Raw genomic sequence first — 17,667 nt, 5'->3', positions numbered from 1 at the left:
TTGGTCAGCAATTTTGCATTTCCTGGCTTCTGGGGGAGTAGAAGCTTATGGACTGGCATGCCACTTTATTAAAGGTCATGATGTAGATGTATGTATCATACAGTTTTTCGTTGTATGGAGACAACACAAGATGTTGGCACAGCCAGTAGAACTAAGAAGCTTTGCCAACTGGTCTTTATCAAACATAAATACAGAAAAAGGTTGTGCTTATATTCAGCTTTACTGCTTGTCAAGATGAAAAACATGTAAGAGGCAGTTTACCTTTTAAATAAGACCAGTTTTGACTGCTACCAAAGTTTGATTACTCAGCAAAAGAATCCCCCTACCAGGAAAATGTGAGATGATTAAAAAAATTCTGCAAGAACTGGTTTTTAGCATCTCTTCTGCTAAAACTAATAAAATGTTGACCATGAAAGTTACGGAGAAAACTTCAAAGAACAGTGAAAAGTAATTGCACTAAGCCATTACCATGTTGAATAAAAATTAACCTAAGTAAAAGATTAAACTATTGAAGCATGACCCTCCTGTATAAACATGTATTTCCTACTCACTAATGGTAACAAAACAGAGCTTAATAGTTTCATCCAAAGATGATTGTTTCTTAAACAATCCTAGTCATTAGCACCAAGTTTTTTAAACACTGCTGAGGTTTCTTGTCTTAAACACTGCTAGTTTCTCATTCAAATGTGTTTGATTTGTTTAAACAAATAATATGCTAAGTACTGTTTTTCTGAAGCCACTGTCTGTAGGAGTTACACTGCATCAGAGCTGTGCTGCAGGAGTGGTCTTCATTTGCTTTAGTTAAGACAAAGTGATGATTTTTATTGAATAATAAACAAATGCTAGGAAAAAAATTTCCTTGACCCTTAATTATTTGGTTGTTATAAGTAACAATATTTGTTTGGTTGTTATAAGTGACATAAGGCTTCATATACTTTTAAAAATTTATTATGTAATTTTTAATATTGACTGGCTTCAGTATAGGTTCATTTGTTATTTTCCAAGAACATGTGTTAACAGAATTCCCTTTCCCCCATGCCATTTTTCCTACAGGTAAAACCCTGGCATTAGTGATGGAGTAACAGAGTGGTGGCGAGTTCCACAAAATTTAGAACTAGATTAAGAAAAAAGGATTTCCTATCCAGAGTAGAAGCACAGAGCAAATAAAATTCATGGAAAATTCCTCATAAGCAGAGGTCAGAAAAATGACAGAGAAATTGCCTTTCTAGAACATATATTTGTATTTTAATACTGAAAAAAACACGCTCTAGTTTTGGCTGCATGGGGTTACAATTGACTGGCTTTATATGGCCATATTTGTTTGAGAAAGATTTGAAGTAAGACTGGTAGGGCTGAAAGGTGCCACCATGGGCTGTGAAGAGAAGAGCAGCAGTGGTTAGTACCTGCACAGTGCCTAGCAGGCCTTGTCCAGTCCAGGGACTAAAGCTTGAATTGTTAGAACTGGGTGAGTTCTGTTTCAATACAACCAAGATTCTAACTCACGACTTTGTGGAAATGATGCAGGAAAAGCCGAGTGTTTCTTTGGCAGTGCTGCATTTATTCTGCAGTGAAAGTACCTGTGTGACTCTGGCAGGTGAAACCAGGGCCCTGGGCTTCCCCACACCGAGGTGGCGCCGGCAGCAGGGACCCCTTCAGGGTCCCTCTGGGCACGTTGTTATGTGGCAGTCGGGGAGCAAAGCTGAGGCCGCTGCTGCTGCTGCTCCCACAGCTCCAGAAGCCCTCCTGAAAGCCATGGCTTCCCACTGCTGCAGGGACAGCAGCAAGCACCATTGCCAAGGTCTCATCCTGCCTGACTTCACAGGATGTGCTCTTCTGAACCACCCAGGCTGGCTGTGCCCTCAAAGCTTACCGCATCCCAGGAGGTGCAGCACGTACCCTCCCTCTGCTGCCAGGGGAGCACCCTTCTCACAGGCTGAGGGACAGTTTCACACCATTGCACAAACTTCAGACTGAAAGGCAACACAGAAAAATCACAATTCCATGTTGGCTCTAGAGGGGCACCAGAAGGAGTCCAAGGAGCACTGTGGGATGTGAATACAGGAGTCTGCTCTGGAGGGAACTAGCACAGCTAGTGTGAATATTCCTCTTACCTACCTCTTGACGTCAGGGACGTTTTTTTTAAATGCAGAAAGACAAGCTTGCTCTCTGAAATCAGGTAGTGTGAACCCACAGCATTTTTAAAGATTACCTTATCTTAAATTACCATTGTTCACAGTACCAAGTCTGAATAAGTCTGGCACAGGCTTATACACACAGCAATTCACACATGTAATTAGTATTTTCTAAACAGTTTCAGTCACCAATCCAGAGTCTCCCATTCAGACATGCCCCTGTTGAGGCTCCTGTAAAAATAAAAGGATTTTTCTTCTGAATAAACAATTATGCAGAGAAGAAAGTGCTTTTCTGTAACACCAAACAAAATCTGCATTTAGGAGTAAGCATCTTCTTACACATTCAACCTTGGAGTAAACGAACCATACCGAAGGTCACTAAATGTCATTGTTCTGTAATTTTCAGTCTTCAGAGGATCAAAGAAATCTGAAGATTCAAGGTGAGACACTTGGCAAAATAATGAGGTGAAAGGCTTCCAAAGTTTTCTGGAGGGAAAAAACCCACAGTAATTGGACGTAATTCTTAAAATGTTCATTTAGGCATTAATAAATACAAATGTGTATCCTCTTTAGGGTTCATGAAATGTCAACAAAAGAAAATAGTATAAAAATCAAAAAGCTGTTTTTCAGTTTTTCACCGGGCATAAGGGGTTTGTTTATTCAAAGATCTGTGACACTGGCAAATGAGCTGTTCCCTTTAAATACCTTGCCAGGTGTTGTTTTTGTTTGGTTTTTTTCCCTGTTCAGCTTGTATAATAAATTAATTTTTCTAGAAATACACTACCATTTCAGCATAGATTTTTTAACCATTCATCTTTTTACCTGGCATATTTTGCCCTGTTAGAGCAGCCCAAGGAAGTGATCTTAAAATGCCCAAGGAGATTAAAAGATATACTTCAGTCAGTTGCTGAAGAGTAACTCAGAAGCATAACTGATCAGTCATTTGAAGAATTTCATTGTTGTTGCTGTGCCTTTTTGATCAGCCAGTCCAAAGGGATTTCATTAACATCTCGCTAGTACCTCTGACTAAGAAGAAATTTTGAATAGATTATGAAAGCCTCTAGAAATAAGCTATTTTTAAGTGCTAAGCATATAAATGCAAATTGAATAGAAACAGCTGTTATTTACATTCTGTGGACATATGATTTCACTCCCTGATGGATAGGGGAAGAAGAAAAGCCACTGAAAGATTGAAATGCCCTTAAAGAAACTGGGAAAATGGGGCTAATGAAAATACATGCAATGAACCACATTGTTGGATGGTATGAATTGGTAAAGCTTTCCAGGTTTGCCACCATAACATTACATAGCCCACCTGCCAGGAGGACTTGAAGAGCTCTATGTATTTCTTGGAGAAAGTGGAGATACGGGTTGAAGGAAGGAATATGCTGTAACAAAGCCATATGAACAAATTCCTGTTTCAGCCTGTTATGCAAGGGCTAGCTGATAACCTGGCATTTTCAAAAAGAGTCTCTCAGAAACAAAGCCCCCATTCACAATAAGATTTTGCTACGGGCTTATGTTAGTTTGAGATTATGTTCTGAAAAAATTATAAAAGCTCCTGAAAAATGTAAGCAGCATATTCTTGACCAGCGTGCCTGAAAGTAGAGGACTGTGCTGGAGGGAAAAGAAAGCACAGTGTGAAATTTGCACCCTTCATGAACTCAGGCTTTTTACTGGCCTGGAAGAGGCTCTCCTGTGTGTCCTCCATTTACCTGGAGCAGGTCCCTGTTGTCACAGGTTCCACTGGAAAGCTCATGCTCCCTCCTGCTGGGCCTGCTTCTATTTGTAACATCACCAGCAAACACCTAGAGCAGAAAGAAATAATACTGTCCTCAGGAAAGGTGAGGCTTGTTTAAAAATGTACACAAAATATGGCTGCTAATTTGGCCCAAACCCACTCATTTCAAATTTCAGCCTGGGACAGGGAGTTAAAGGTGGGATTGTTTTGCTGGCTTTTCCTTATAGAAGGAAAAGGAGTTGACATACCCAACACAGCTGAAGCCAATGCACCGCAAAGGCACTTCATTCTTAAGAGCCTGGGGAGTGATCTTCTCCAAGATTAGTCCTGTTTGACTTAGGATTGCTTTGTGCCTGCCAGCACACAAAACCTCTCATAACACAGGCAAAGGTAGGACAGAAATTTCATTCTTGTTCCATTTTAGGTTCACTCTTACCTGCTGTTCTGTGTTATGCAAAAGATATGTCCAATGGCTAAATGCATCCTTTCCTTCCTCCGCAGAACAAAGGCTGATCTACAGCAGCAGGTTGTGCAGCTTCCTTCTGTCTGGCATCATGTGGCATGAAATGCTGGGGAAAAATTCTGCTGTGCCTCAGGCATCTTTCCAGATCACATTTATTCACAGAGGGATAATTTATCAGAGAAATGAGCTCTGAAGAGACTACTAAAATTAGTGTTAAATTTTGAAATGTAGGGCAATGGCACTGAAAGTCAGAAAATATGTCTAGCCCAAACTCACACTTTATAAAATGCTTTGCATATTTTGTAATAATTATGGGTATTATTTCCCCTTCTCTGTTCATTTATAAGAACAGAGAGAATAACAAGCAAATCTGAATTTGGTTACACAGAGCCATCTGTTAATTCTGGTATATGGCAGTAGAGGGCATCTAAGGACTTCGAGTCACATATGGTAAGGGATTAAAATCAGATGGCTGCAGGAGTTATTACTCTCCCCCCAAGCCGTTCACCCCACCTCAGGACAGAATTGCCATCTCAAGACCAAACAGCTCACGAGGCTGCTCCTGATGGATGGCAGTTTTGAAGCCACACTGAAACTGGAATTGTTCTTAAAACACCAGTCTGAAAGCTGAAGTTGTTAAGGAGGAGATGCGTGAGTTAATTTCTCTTCCCTGCTGCAGGCAGAGCTCTGTCAGAGCCACAGGATGGTTTTGGGTACAGTACAGGGGGAGATACTGCTTCAAGCAGCCTGTCCAATTTTATCTACTACTGTTTGAGCTTTAATTTCCACATACCTGGAAAAACTGCTTACAGGGGGAGCAAGCAATTCTGGGAATGGACAGGCTGTGCCAAGAAAAGGCAAGCTGTGGACCAATGCGCTTTCCTAAACCAGAAAGAGTAGCCCTATGTCTGTTTCCTCTCCTGAGCCTTAAAACTGACAGCCTGCCTGGCCAGCATTTCATCAGGCTGCATCCTCCCAGAGTGCCAGTCAGATACAGGACGAGGCGTGGAGCCATCCTGACAAAAAGCAAGCACTAATCCTGACAAACAGAGAGAGGGTAGTTGGCAGCTAGCACTGTTTTCTTGTCATCTGTCCAGGTTTGTATGACATTCCACATGCAGCCTCTACACTGAGGCAGGGAAAGCAGCCATACCTATCTTGAGCCAAAAGAAGCCAACACGTCAGAGGCAGGTTAAGTTCATTACCTGACACTAACACTTAATGCACTGATCTGAAAAATGTATCTGAACCCAGCAGCATATTCACATACAACAGGCAACCTATTTTCAATTAACTGGAAGAAGTTTAAGGTTATATAAATACATTAGTAAACGTTGATTATCCTGTTATTCAAACTCCTAAGTACAGCAACACGTCAGGCCTTATGCTGAAGTCTATTACAGCCTTAGCCTGAAATTTAGAAGTGGCTCATGCCCAAAAAAAGGTTCTACAACTCATTTAATGATTCACAGTACTCTTAAAATGATATTCATCTGTCTGCTCTCCATGGCAGCACTTTCAATCATAAACACTTAATTGTAGGAATTCATCCTCAAGGCCAAATAGGTCTGGGTGAATTAAACTATCCTTAATATAAGAACTAGAACAGTGACTTAAAATTAATCGTTTTCTGATGGGAGGCCATTTATTCAGAGACACACAACCCAGTTTCTACTTCACTTTTCACTCAAAAATCTCCCTTTTAGAGATAGGCACTGCATCACCTGTTTTAGTTTTCCTTATTAGTTTCAAAACTGACTTTCTGCCAACAAAGGAACTTTATTACTTATGGATTGGCAAAGCATAGGAGAGCTGCTTTCATGCTGTCTGTCAGGAAACCTTTTTTCACAGACATTACTTGCTCTCTTTTACTTTGAGGCGTAGGACTTGCAACTGGCAGAAAAACATCTCAAGCCTCCTCAAGCATAAAAGGCTTGTTTTTTCTGGCAGCATCTAGGACAAGAATGCAAGATTTCACAGTGCTTTCAGCTGTGCTATCTCTAGGATTTTTCTAAAAAAAAAACTAAACCCAAGAGTGTATGTTTCTCCAAAAATCCAAAACTTCAAGGAGCATGGTTCTGAACGTGTGTATGCATAGGTGTAGTGCACATATATACCTATATGCACTTTCTCAGTCAAAAAACCAAGGTAAATAAATATTACAGTCACAGCATTTTATGCTATAATCTGAATATTAAAATCCATATCAAATATTCTCCTTGTAGTTGTTTGAAGACTGTACCAAAATTGGTCCTTTCCTTTTTTCTACCTTGTTCGTGGGAAGGAAGCATGAATGAGAAGAAAATGCTACCAAAGCATGTATATTTACAACTTATTCTCCAATAACTTTCACCAATATTTGGCTACTTTTAGTCAGAGTGAAACTTGATAATTCACAAAATGACACAGTGATAGACCAGAATTCTGGTATTTATAAGGAAGCCTAGCATAGCATAAAGTAAAAACTGCTGTGTAAATTCTCCTTGTTTTTTTATACTTAGTACCCTGTGTCACCACATTCTACTTTTCCTTTACATGCCTTTTGAAAGTATTTTTATGTTAATTTGGTTTTACCTTAAATTGTAAATAGTAAATTGGAGAAACTAAGCAAGCACTACATTTAATTTTTTTCATTGAAGATCCCAAGTGGCTAGGTAACCTTTTACTCAATGCAGGTTAGGCCTTTACTTATAGACAGTAGATAGCACAGGATGAGATGAGAGATGGACTTGAATGCCACCTTTTTATGGTCAGTTTTGTGCTTGACAGTGATTATCTGTCTACCTATCCACTGAACCAAAGGGAATGATCCTTCTTTTTATCAACTGTCTCTGAAAGAAAAGAATCCAGATGTTATTTCAAAGTATTATTCCCTTGATGCCATCTTTTGATGTTTGCTTTTAAATCACAAGTGCTGCTTTCCTTTTAGAGCACCCCTGATTTATAGAAATTATTCACTGAATTCTTTTATTATTCTCCTTTACCAAATGTATAATAAGAAAAGCAAAGCATTCACATGTGAATAGATAAAAATAGCAGGAAATAAGGTGGCAGCTGGTAAAGAGTAAAACTGTTTGGTATAAATCTTAATCTATTTCATCAAAACATGCTGTACCTCAGGCAGTTGGAAAGGGCAGGATGATCCCATACACTGAAATATTTGTTTTCCCTATGTTTTATTTATTATGTTTTAGGAACTCTTTGTGAAATAAGCAAACCTTTCTCCTAACTGCTAAGTGAGAAATCCTCAAAGAGTTCACATTGCAGACCTTTCTCGTGCTGTGGAGTTACAATTAACACATTCCAATCTGCTGGAGCCAAAGCCTCAATATTCCCATTTCTCTGCTCAAGAACCAGACTGCAATCCCAGGACAGGGAAACCATGGCAGCTGTACATTGTTGTTTAGACTAGTTCAGGTAAACAGTTGTCAAAATACGTTCAGTAAGTAGAGCTATGTGATAAGCAATAGCTGTCCTTTTAACTGAAGGGGATTTTAACTGACCAAATGGTGTGCATGGATAACAGATATTCTGTGCTGCATCTTTGGGAAGTTAAGCATGAAGAGAGCAGGGGAAGGCCCCTTGTATTCTTCCAGGTAGCTAGGTAAATCTATCTTAATAGATCAGTAAATGTTTTCAGTGAATAAGAGCAAATTTAGCAAAATCAGCTGAGTCAAAATCACATTACCCCCCTCTGCTCACATCATATTATATAAATAAATCAGTGTACGAGCTCACCAGTAAACTTGGCGTGCTTTTCAGGAACAAAGTGAAAATCATTTCTAGTAACAGGCACTTCTCAGGGCTGTAAGAATGTTGTTGCCTCCTTCCTTGGTCATGAAAGGGATTTTTGCCTAAAGGAAAAATAAAAAACAAATTTACTCATCCTTCCCTGTCTTAGGCATATGCATTTGAGTGCATTTGAGCTCAAACAATATATTCTGCTTGTGATTTTCAAGAACCCTTAATGTTCATATTTTCATTACTAATACAAAACTAGATTAAAAATATCTACTATATGGATAATATACAGTCAGAACCAACATTCATGAATAGTAGTATCAGAAAAAAAATAGAGATTGCTAAAGTTGTGCCTTTCATCTCCAGTTGGATGATATGCCTCTAAAACTGGCTCAGAAGCATTCATATTTATATATGTACAGCAATATTTCTCCTAGAATTGCTACCCCAAAACAACAGATTAAAAATAAATAAAGCATTTGGTTTGAATTGCACAAAAATTTTTTAAATCCTCACTTGTATATAGTTTTTGTATTAGTGACTGTTTAGAAGAATTCCTGTTTGTTACATGGCAGATTAAAAAAACCTATTTTGGAAAACTAAGTTTTCTGAGTCTGCTCCTTCTTTTCTCTTTCTTCATTTCACATCTTTCTCCTACTCCATTCTGATTTTTATAAAGTAAAACTCTTGAGGCAGACCAAACCTGTATTAAATATCCCAGTGCCAAAAAACTAAAAAGTAGCTTTAAGTAGTTTCATGCACTACGTACAGCCCGTAGTCCCAAAAGTAATTTCATTTAGTCACTTTTTCTTACCCTTACAGTTATTTCTTTTCTCTCTTGTGACTGTATGGAAGACTTAGGCAGACAGAGCAGAAAAAGAGCAAGTAACATTGTTGAAAGAAACAGTAAAATACAAGCATAGCCCACGGAGCCCATAGCACTTTCAGATGTCTCAAGCCAGAGAATAAAGGTGACTGTAAACCAGAGCACTCCTGTGAGGTGCCAGGATTGTCATTTAAAGATCCATTTGCAGTTTTTAAGTTGGAATTTCATTACTCTTGTAAGTTTATCAGATATTTAGTGCTATTTTTAAGAGACATTAGGTTCTCATGAAAAAAAAAAAAATTAACAGAACTCTGTTTAGGAAAGATCCTGCTGATATACTGCCTATTTAATATTTATGCTACCTTTCTCATAACAATATCTGAAGTTTTAAGTAACAAACATTTATTACATTCTTCTGTTCTTGTTTCTCATTCACCACATAAATCGTGGTCTTCCTCCCTCTGCCTTTATAGCAGCCAGCTGTGGTTTTAGAAACAAATTATTATGACTTCAAGTGACGAATAAACAGCAGAAGCAAAGGAAGTCTTGAGATACTATCCACATAAAAATCCCATTAATAAAATAACACAGGGAAAGAGAACTACAGCAAAGCTGGAAAAAAGCAGCTTTGCATCTAGACAAGACGTATTCCTTTTCTCCAAGATGCATTAATGAACTTCAAAGAAACAGCCTTAATTTGAACACTATGATATCAGAACAAAATACTTTTTGAGCAAAAGCTGTGTGCCTACATATACAGAATTATTTTAGCAATAAAAATAGATCCATATTAATTTCTTATTGTTCTCCTGAACATAGTGAAGTCAGTGCCATTCTGAAAAGTAATGGAGGTTTTTTGCAAGATTTTATGTCATAGGTAGCTGAACTGTCAACTAAATTTCTAGGGGCACAAACCCATTCTCTCCCCTCTACATATCAATCCAACGAAAAAAGTTAGTGGGAATTCCACAACTGTCACTGGAGGCTGGATCTGAGGCTATCTGAACTTCACAGACAAAAACAGGAACAAGAATGACCTTCAAGACCTAAATTGTTTTAAACCATTTCTGAGAATGCTTAAGAAAGCCCGTGTTTGTTCCTCAGACCTCATTTTAAATCTGTGCTGCTGCCAGTGATTAAAACCACCTTTTTTTCATAAACTGAATAAATTAAATTCAAAAGCACCCAGGCATTACAAACAGATGAAATCATGCTGGCCAATATTTCACTTAACAAAGTAGATTTTTTTTTTCTCAGATGAATTTACTTAATCACTAAATACAGAACTTAATTTTTAAGATAACTATTAATTCTCTTATCCTCTGATGCTTAAGAATTATAAGCAATAACTGTTACAAAATCCTTCAGGATTTGTAATCCTTCCTCAGTCCTTTTTTTTTTTTTTTTTTTTTAAATTTTTTAAGAAACGTTGCATTTCAGACGGTACTGGGGAGTGCGACCCAAGGCAGCGTCTCAGCCTGGGAGCTCTCTCTGTGCAGGGGAGCTGCTCCGCTCCCTCAGCCAGACAGGGCAGCCTCATACATATTCATTTCCCCTCTGATAACAAAGGCTCCCTCGCCCCTCCCGCCCCGATTTTTAAAGATACTATCTTTTATTATGCTGTAGGTTTGGGCTTCTTTCCTGAAATCTTTAAAAAGACACCCCGTAATCCTTCTGCCGTCAATTCTCCCTCCCAGATACCCCCGTACAATTTGCAGGGAGCCCTAACCTGCAGCCAAGGGCTGGAGTGAGACTATTACGGCTACTTTTGCTTTGTTTTCCCTCTTTTCTTTTCTCTCCTTTTTTTTTTTTTTTTTTTTTTTTCCCTTTTCCCCTCTGCGTGTGTCTCTTTCTAAAGTCGGCTCGGGGCCGCCGGGGCAGCGGCGAAAGGTGGCTGGTTACCGAGCAGCACCCAGGGCGCAATCAACCATCTTTACGCCGAAAAACAGCTTCGTGATTATTTAAAAAAAAGAATAATAATTAAAAAAAAAAAAAGGGGGGGGGGAGGGGGAGGAAATCGGCGCGCGCATCGGCGGGCAATGGCTGTTTGTAGCAACGAGGTATTTAGCGCCGGAGGGCGAAGGGGGGTGGAGACCAGGGTGGGGTGTCCCGGGAGCTTCGGCCGCCGCGAGTCCCTGGCAGGGAGCTCCTGGCACCGGCCCCCGGGCGCTCCCGGCCCCCGGGCGGGCCCCGCCGCCGCGCTCAGGTGCCCGCGGCTGCCGGCGCCGGGCGGGCCGGGCGCCCCTCGCCCCTCCGGCCCCGGCACGGGCGGCCGCGCTCGCCCCGCTCCCTCCGGGGTCCCGCCGCGCCCGCGGGGCGCCCCGCGCGCTCCCGCCGGCCCGGTCCCCCCGCAGCCCCGGGCACTGACCTGCGCGTCGCCCGCGGCTCCGCGGGCGCAGGGGGAGGAGGCGGGGGGGCCGCGGGGCAGCGTTCGGCGGCCGCTGCCCTGGTGTGACAGGGGCGGCGGCTCGGTGCGTCGGCCCCGGCTGGCCGCGATCGCGGCGGAGGCGCCGGAGCGGGTCCTGTCACATGATGCGGTTCCTGGAAAGTTCCTGGAAAGCAGCCTTTGTATGTAACCATCCCGGGAGGGGGGAGCGGCGGGGGCAGGATGCCCTCGCCTCGCAATCAAAGTTGAGCAGACCGCCCGCGCCGGGGAGAGGCGGGGGAGAGGAGGGTGTTGTTTCCCCAGGAGCACCATCTTCCTCCGGCAGCCTCTGTCCGCCCCGGCACAGCCTCGACGCTTCTCCCCGGCGGCGGGCGCCGTGTCCCCTCGGCCCCCCGACGCCGCCGGGAGCCAGAACAACCTGACCGCCCCACCTCCAGGCGGCGGCAGCGGCGGCCCCAGCCCCGTCCCGCCGAGCCCGGGTGAGTCCCCTTGTCGTCGCCCCCCTCCGCACGATGCCGTGCGTCGCTTGGAGAGCCGGCAGCCCGCCGCCCCGCTCCCGGTACGGCGCTGCCGACCGCCGGGATGGAGGCTCCCCGCAGCCAGAGGCGGGTTGCTCCGGCTCTCCTCGCCTCGGCCGGGGGACGCCCGGCTGCAGGCAGCCGCCACCGCCTCGCCAGCCTTCCGTCCCCACCGAGCTCCCGCGGCGGCGGCGCTTCGCGGCTCGGCGCTGCCGGAGCCTCTTTCACAAGGGGTCGCGCCCGGACACCGCTGGCAGGGCTGCTCCCACCTGCGCCCGTCGGCCCCGCGCCCGCAGCCTCTCCCCGTGACAGGCGCACCTGCGCCCGGCCACCGAGCCGGGAGCTCGGCGCGGGGGAAGGAGGGATGGGCTTTGTCGAGGGGTTCCCGCGAGTCTGCCTACATCTATTGGGATAGAAACCCATCAGAACACCCTATCAGTTGTCACTAGAGTTTAATTTAGAAAAGTTTCTGAGCTCCGCCGCGGAACTTGTTGGGGGAGGAACCACCTCAGCATAACCCCCTCACCTGGCGGGTGCTGCGCACCCCAAGCAGACACTGCCCGGTTCGCAAGCACCGGCGGGGGGCTCCCGGTCTTCCCGCAAGCCCCGTCCCTTCGCTCCAGCCAAGCCAGCTAGGCTCCCCCTCTCTGGTACTGCCCGGCTTTGTGTCGCCCCTGATGTGGCGCTCCCCCAGGAGAGAAGAGGCTCTTTTTGTGCCTTAGCTTCGGCCAAGAGGAAAGATTTTTTTTCCCTCCCTAATATCAGCATTTAATGGAGCGGGAAAAGCATATTTCCTGCTCCGCGCTAATTATAGCGCGTCCTCCACCGCGCTGCCCCTTCCGTTCCCAAGCGGCCGGCGAGCCCCCGGAGCCGGCACTGCCGGCGCACTGGCTCCGCAGCTTCTCGGGTACTCCGCTGCCCGAGAGGAGGTCTCCCATCCCGGGATCATGGCCCACGCCGGGCTTCCGTTCCCGTTCCTACAGGTACGACTTCGCGGATGACCTTACTCGAAGGAGTCCGTACGCACCGCAGCGTGGAACCCGGGCAGCGCGGGGGCTGGGACCGCTGCCCTGCTGGTTACCCCTCCTCTCCCATACCTTTTCGCGCTCTGCTCTCCCCCACGACCTCCTCCCGCCGCAAAAGTCCCAGAGCTGCCTGCCGGGCTCGCCTGCCCCGGCCGAGGGAGCGGGGCATCAGCGGGTTCGCCTTTGCGACAAAGCGAGACCACCGTCTCGGGACGCCGCCTCCGCCGAGTCCCCGGCGGAGAGGAGCCGAGGACGGGCTGGGCGGCCGGGGGGAGGAGATGTCCCTCCCCCGCTCCGCCGGGAGGTGATCTCTCGCCTCGCGTCCCTCCTCTGGATGCTGGGAAGTTCCGAAGCGGGATCGCCAGAAACACGCTCTGCGTCGGGAGCGCCTCTCGCGGGGCTCGCCGCTAACCACGCTCTCTCTCCGCTCGCAGGCGGCGCCCGGGCCGGGGGCCGGGACCATGCGCCCAGCGCGGCGCTGAGCCCCGCGGCGGCCAAGCGGAGCCCCCTCCTGCCGGCAGCCCCCGACCTGCGGGCGAGCGGGGCCGCGCCCGCCGCCGCCGCCCATGACCCTGCGCTCCGCCGAGTCCCTGGAGAGCGCGGAGAGCTCCGGGGAGCGCTGGGGGCGCCCCGGGGCGGCGGCGCCCGTTGCCGAGGAGTGCCGTGAGGCGGAGCAGCTGGCCGCGGCTATGGAGGAGCTGCGGCGGGCAGGTAAGCCCGGGCGGCCGGGAAGGGGAAAGCGCCCGGGGCGGCGGCGCTGTCCGGGGGAAGGCAGAGCGGCGCGGCGGGGATCCCCACCGGGCCGAGGGGAACCGGGCGGCGGCGCGACGCCTGGCCATCGCCGCCCGGCGCTGCGAGGTCGCGTTTCCCCGGCGGAGAGGGGCGGCGACGACTCCGACCCTACGCGGACTGCGGCGGCCGAAGCGAAAGCGCCGGCAGCGCCGCGCCCCAGCGGCAGCCCGGGATCTGCGGCCGGGCGAGGGCCGGGCGCTGCCGCCGGCCGGGGCTGCCGCATCCCCTCGGCCCCGCGTACCTGCGCTCCCCTCGGCGGCGCGGCGGCGGCTCGCCCGGCCCCGCAGGACGCGGGGCTTGCTTGCGGGAGGAGGGAAGGGCTTTTTGTCTTCATCGCAGCCGCGTCAGGACCGCAGCTACCTCGCCGAAGTTGTTTTCTTATCCCTTAGCTTTCGATCGCTTGAGAAAGCTCATTTCAGCAGCAGCCTGCTCCGAGTTCCCCACAGCGGGCGTTGTGCGGGCTGCCAGCCCGTGCCTTGCTCTCCCGGCGGCAGAGCAGCGGGGAGCCGCGGGACGCGCCCCTGCCGCTTCAGGGGCGGCCCGCCGGGTCGGCGGCTCCGCTCTCGGCCCCGCAGGACGCTGCGGGAACGTTTGTGCATGTCTATGCCTACATGCGTAAATAAAAAGTGACCTGGAAAGCTCTGTCAAAACGAGATGCATTGTAAAACAAATGAATTTAAATAGCAAATAAAAATTTACTGTGCCTGCAGGACTTTAGCTTTCAAGCAACAAAAGAAATGGGTGACTAGAAGTATATCAGCTGGAGAGCAGCTTTTCAAACAAACAGGAATAAACAAATCCCTTCTTTTTCTCATCTTTTAACAGGATGGTACTGGGGCAACATGACTGTTGCTGAAGCCAAAGAAAGGTTACAGGATGCCCCCGAAGGGACCTTTTTGGTTAGGGATAGTTCGCACTCAGAGTATCTACTGACTATATCAGTAAAAACGTCAGCGGGACCGACCAATCTACGTATAGAATATCAAGATGGCAAGTTTAGACTGGACTCTATCACTTGTGTCAGATCTAGACTTAAGCAGTTCAACAGCGTTGTGCATTTGATTGAGTACTATGTTCTCATGTGCAAGGATAGAACTGAAACACCTTCAAATGGAACAGTTCATCTTTACTTGAACAAACCCCTCTATACATCTGCTCCATCTCTGCAACACCGCTGCAGAATAGCTATAAACAAGAGCACAAATCAGATCTGGGAGCTGCCATTACCAACAAGACTAAAAGAGTACTTGAAAGAGTATCAATACCAGGTATAAATATATTTTCTAAATGCCTCTAGCACGGAGTAACTTTTGAATGCAATTCTTAAAATCAGCCAAAGAACTGAGTAACCAGTTGTACAACTCAGCATGAAATTCACTATCAAAACAGTGGCAGTTCTAGGGGAAAGGTTTTTATTTCAGATGCTACAAAGGGAGACTTTATGTAAAATAATCCCACTTTGCATCCTTGGGGGTTCAACAAGGTGGCATGCTATTCTTGCAAGAGAGAGAAGCGAGGACTCTATCCAGATTGTGTTGCTTTGTCAATAAAATGCTGCACTAACTATCTATCAAATGCTTTCTGAAGCAGTGGGACCGGGAGAGACTTCATAAGTGGTCAGAGACATATGAGAGTTTACAAGTATCTCAGTTGTCTGATTCTAAGATTAATTTGGTGCTGGTGTTCATATAATCCTAAAAGCTTAACTAGATCACACACTGTGATAATCTTGCTAAAGTTATGCAACTAATCAAATCCAGTCAGAAAAATGATCATGTATTCAGTTTTTATTGAACTACTCTCCTGCTTTTCTGCAAGCAAAGGAGTACTGTAAGTAATCAGTCTAGAACATTGTTTTTGAAAGTTCTCTAAAAGCTGACCTTAAGAAGAAATGCCACATCTTTCACAGGAACCCAGTATATTGCTGATTATACCAGATTGGTATCCCAGAATCCTTAATGTGTTAACATCTTTACAGCGGTGATGTATCCATGCTATTATTATTAAGCCTCTTTTGGCTGAGGCTTTAGAACTATATACTTCAGACTTGCAGTTCCAATGTCAAAACATGGGTATCAGCAGTTATGTGTGTCTTCTACAGTGTAGAATGTTTTCTTCAGCCTGTTTCCCAAAATATGGGGAAATACGATGTGGATTTTTTTTATAAAGGGGTTGGTTTTCCTTTTTCTTCTTTTTTTTTTCCTTTAATTTTCTTTTTGTTATTTTATTTTATTTTATTTTATTTTATTTTATTTTATTTTATTTTATTTTATTTTATTTTGTTTTATTTTATTTTATTTCTAAACTTCCAATTCACCATTGTAGCTATCAGATGATTACTCAATAAAGTAAATCAAAGTGCACAACAATCTCCCAATCTTTTTATGTATGGATTTCTACCATTCAGGAAAGAGTGCTCTTATATAGGAACTTATATAATTTCCCAGCTAATACTCAGATAAATGCACATGTATCAGTGAGGATGAATAACCCTGCTTTGCCTTTGTGGTGCTGCTCAAAAGTATAGCTGGATTACATTCAGATTAATGGCTTAGAGGCTGCCTGCTGAATTCCTGTAGTTGGGTATTAGCACAGGACATTGCTTTTTCTGTTTCAGTAGTCTTCTAAACAGAAAGAGGGACTAAGACCCTCTCAGTATCCATTCTTCAGCCCAAAGGTAAAGTATTTAATAGAAGAAACACACAGGATGAGAAAAATAGGAAAGCAGTAAGACAGAAACAAGGACATAGACTCACCTTTAGTCAACAAATTAAAAGTTTTAATTCTTTCCCAAGCTTATTTGTTGATTAAAGCCAAGACCTGTGCTTGAACAAGGAGGGTTGTCAAGACTTGCTGTAATCTAGCTTTGCCCAGGCTGAAATAGAAACAACATAAAATAATCTTGTTTTCCTTGTGACTTAACTGCTTTGTTGTACTTTCAAGATGTTCTGTCCTTTCTCATAAACTCTGGGGCCCTGACCAGCTTATTTGTTGCATCTAAACTCCCAGTGTTACACACTCAGTTCTGTCTGTCTGTAACATCCTGGCAGAAATGAGTAGCAGAGCCATTGAGAAATAGAAGGCACCAAGAACATGAGGCAGAGTGGATGGTTCCTTGATATGACATATACTTGATATGTTCTTGTTCCTTCCATGGAAAAGGTGGGTTTCTCCTCTTCCATGGCTCAAATTTTCTGTCCCCATTTTAAACTCAAGCTTTAGTATAGAAATAGGAAGAGGTTTTTTCTGAAAAACAAATAAAAATATTTTGTTATGTGAAAATTTTCTCCATGTCTTGCCAAGATGTATTTGGAAGTCTTTCACATTATATGGTTGCCACCTTTTGGTTGCCATGCCCAAAGAGCTCTTGTATTCTAGGTATGTGTCATAACTACATGGTTCTTGTCATCAGTCTTGCTAAGATCTGCCACCCTCAGGCTGAGGAGCTTTTCCTGTGAGCAGAGCCTGTCAAAAAACTGTGTTCCTGGGAACACTTTTCATTCTGATGAATCTTTTCTTACAGTTCTTGCCTAGCTCTCTCCTGTGGTGAGAGAACTGCTGTATGGAATAACTTCCATCACAGTGACAAACCCTCTAATCTGCTGCTGTGTTAACATTCTACTTCTGTGCCTTTTCAGCCAGGATGATACACTTGGGGTCTCAATGGTAAACACATTCTGCTGAGGACCTTTAAAATAAATCCCTGGGGGTTTCACATCATGAATACCAGTGCTGGAACAAGCAGACTGAGAAGATAAGAGCTTTGGGGTGCAATGAGACTGCTATGCTGCAGGTATAAGAAATGATTTGTGGCTTGTTGGTGTGAGCAGTCACAGGCCAAGTGTAGCCCACAGCAGAGCCAAGCTCTGAGGAACAACAAGGGGCAGATGCAGGGAAGCTTGCTGGGTTTTTAATAACAGTTCTCCAAAGCACAAGGGCAATTGGCAGGCTGAGAACAAGGAGTGCTGGCAAAGTGAAAGGTGGTCGTTCTTGTAACTAATCAAGTTACTGTGATGTGGAATCAAGTCACCAAACATCGAGCA

At 45.3% G+C, this 17,667-nt stretch overlaps 2 protein-coding genes across 2 annotated transcripts; one reads left to right on the top strand and one right to left on the bottom strand.

Annotated features, from left to right (window-relative positions):
- Nucleotides 1-1,222: 1,222 nt before the first annotated feature.
- LOC134418017 (uncharacterized) lies at nt 1,223-13,400 on the bottom strand. The gene is made up of 4 exons (XM_063155867.1): nt 12,905-13,400; nt 8,075-8,190; nt 3,848-3,940; nt 1,223-1,970 (listed from the first exon to the last, which is right to left on the bottom strand). Exons 1-4 carry the CDS (start codon nt 13,398-13,400, stop codon nt 1,947-1,949), a joined length of 729 nt encoding a protein of 242 aa, XP_063011937.1. The 3' UTR covers nt 1,223-1,946.
- On the top strand, nt 13,399-16,909 carry SOCS2 (suppressor of cytokine signaling 2). Its single transcript, XM_063154897.1, has 2 exons — nt 13,399-13,543; nt 14,450-16,909. Exons 1-2 carry the CDS (start codon nt 13,399-13,401, stop codon nt 14,896-14,898), a joined length of 594 nt encoding a protein of 197 aa, XP_063010967.1. The 3' UTR covers nt 14,899-16,909.
- The last annotated feature ends 758 nt before the right edge of the window (nt 16,910-17,667 follow it).

The sequence above is a fragment of the Melospiza melodia genome, chromosome 4 (genome assembly GCF_035770615.1).
Source record: "Melospiza melodia melodia isolate bMelMel2 chromosome 4, bMelMel2.pri, whole genome shotgun sequence".
Classification (NCBI taxonomy): Eukaryota; Metazoa; Chordata; class Aves; order Passeriformes; family Passerellidae; genus Melospiza; species Melospiza melodia.
This window is presented reverse-complemented; position numbering and strand designations above follow the sequence as displayed.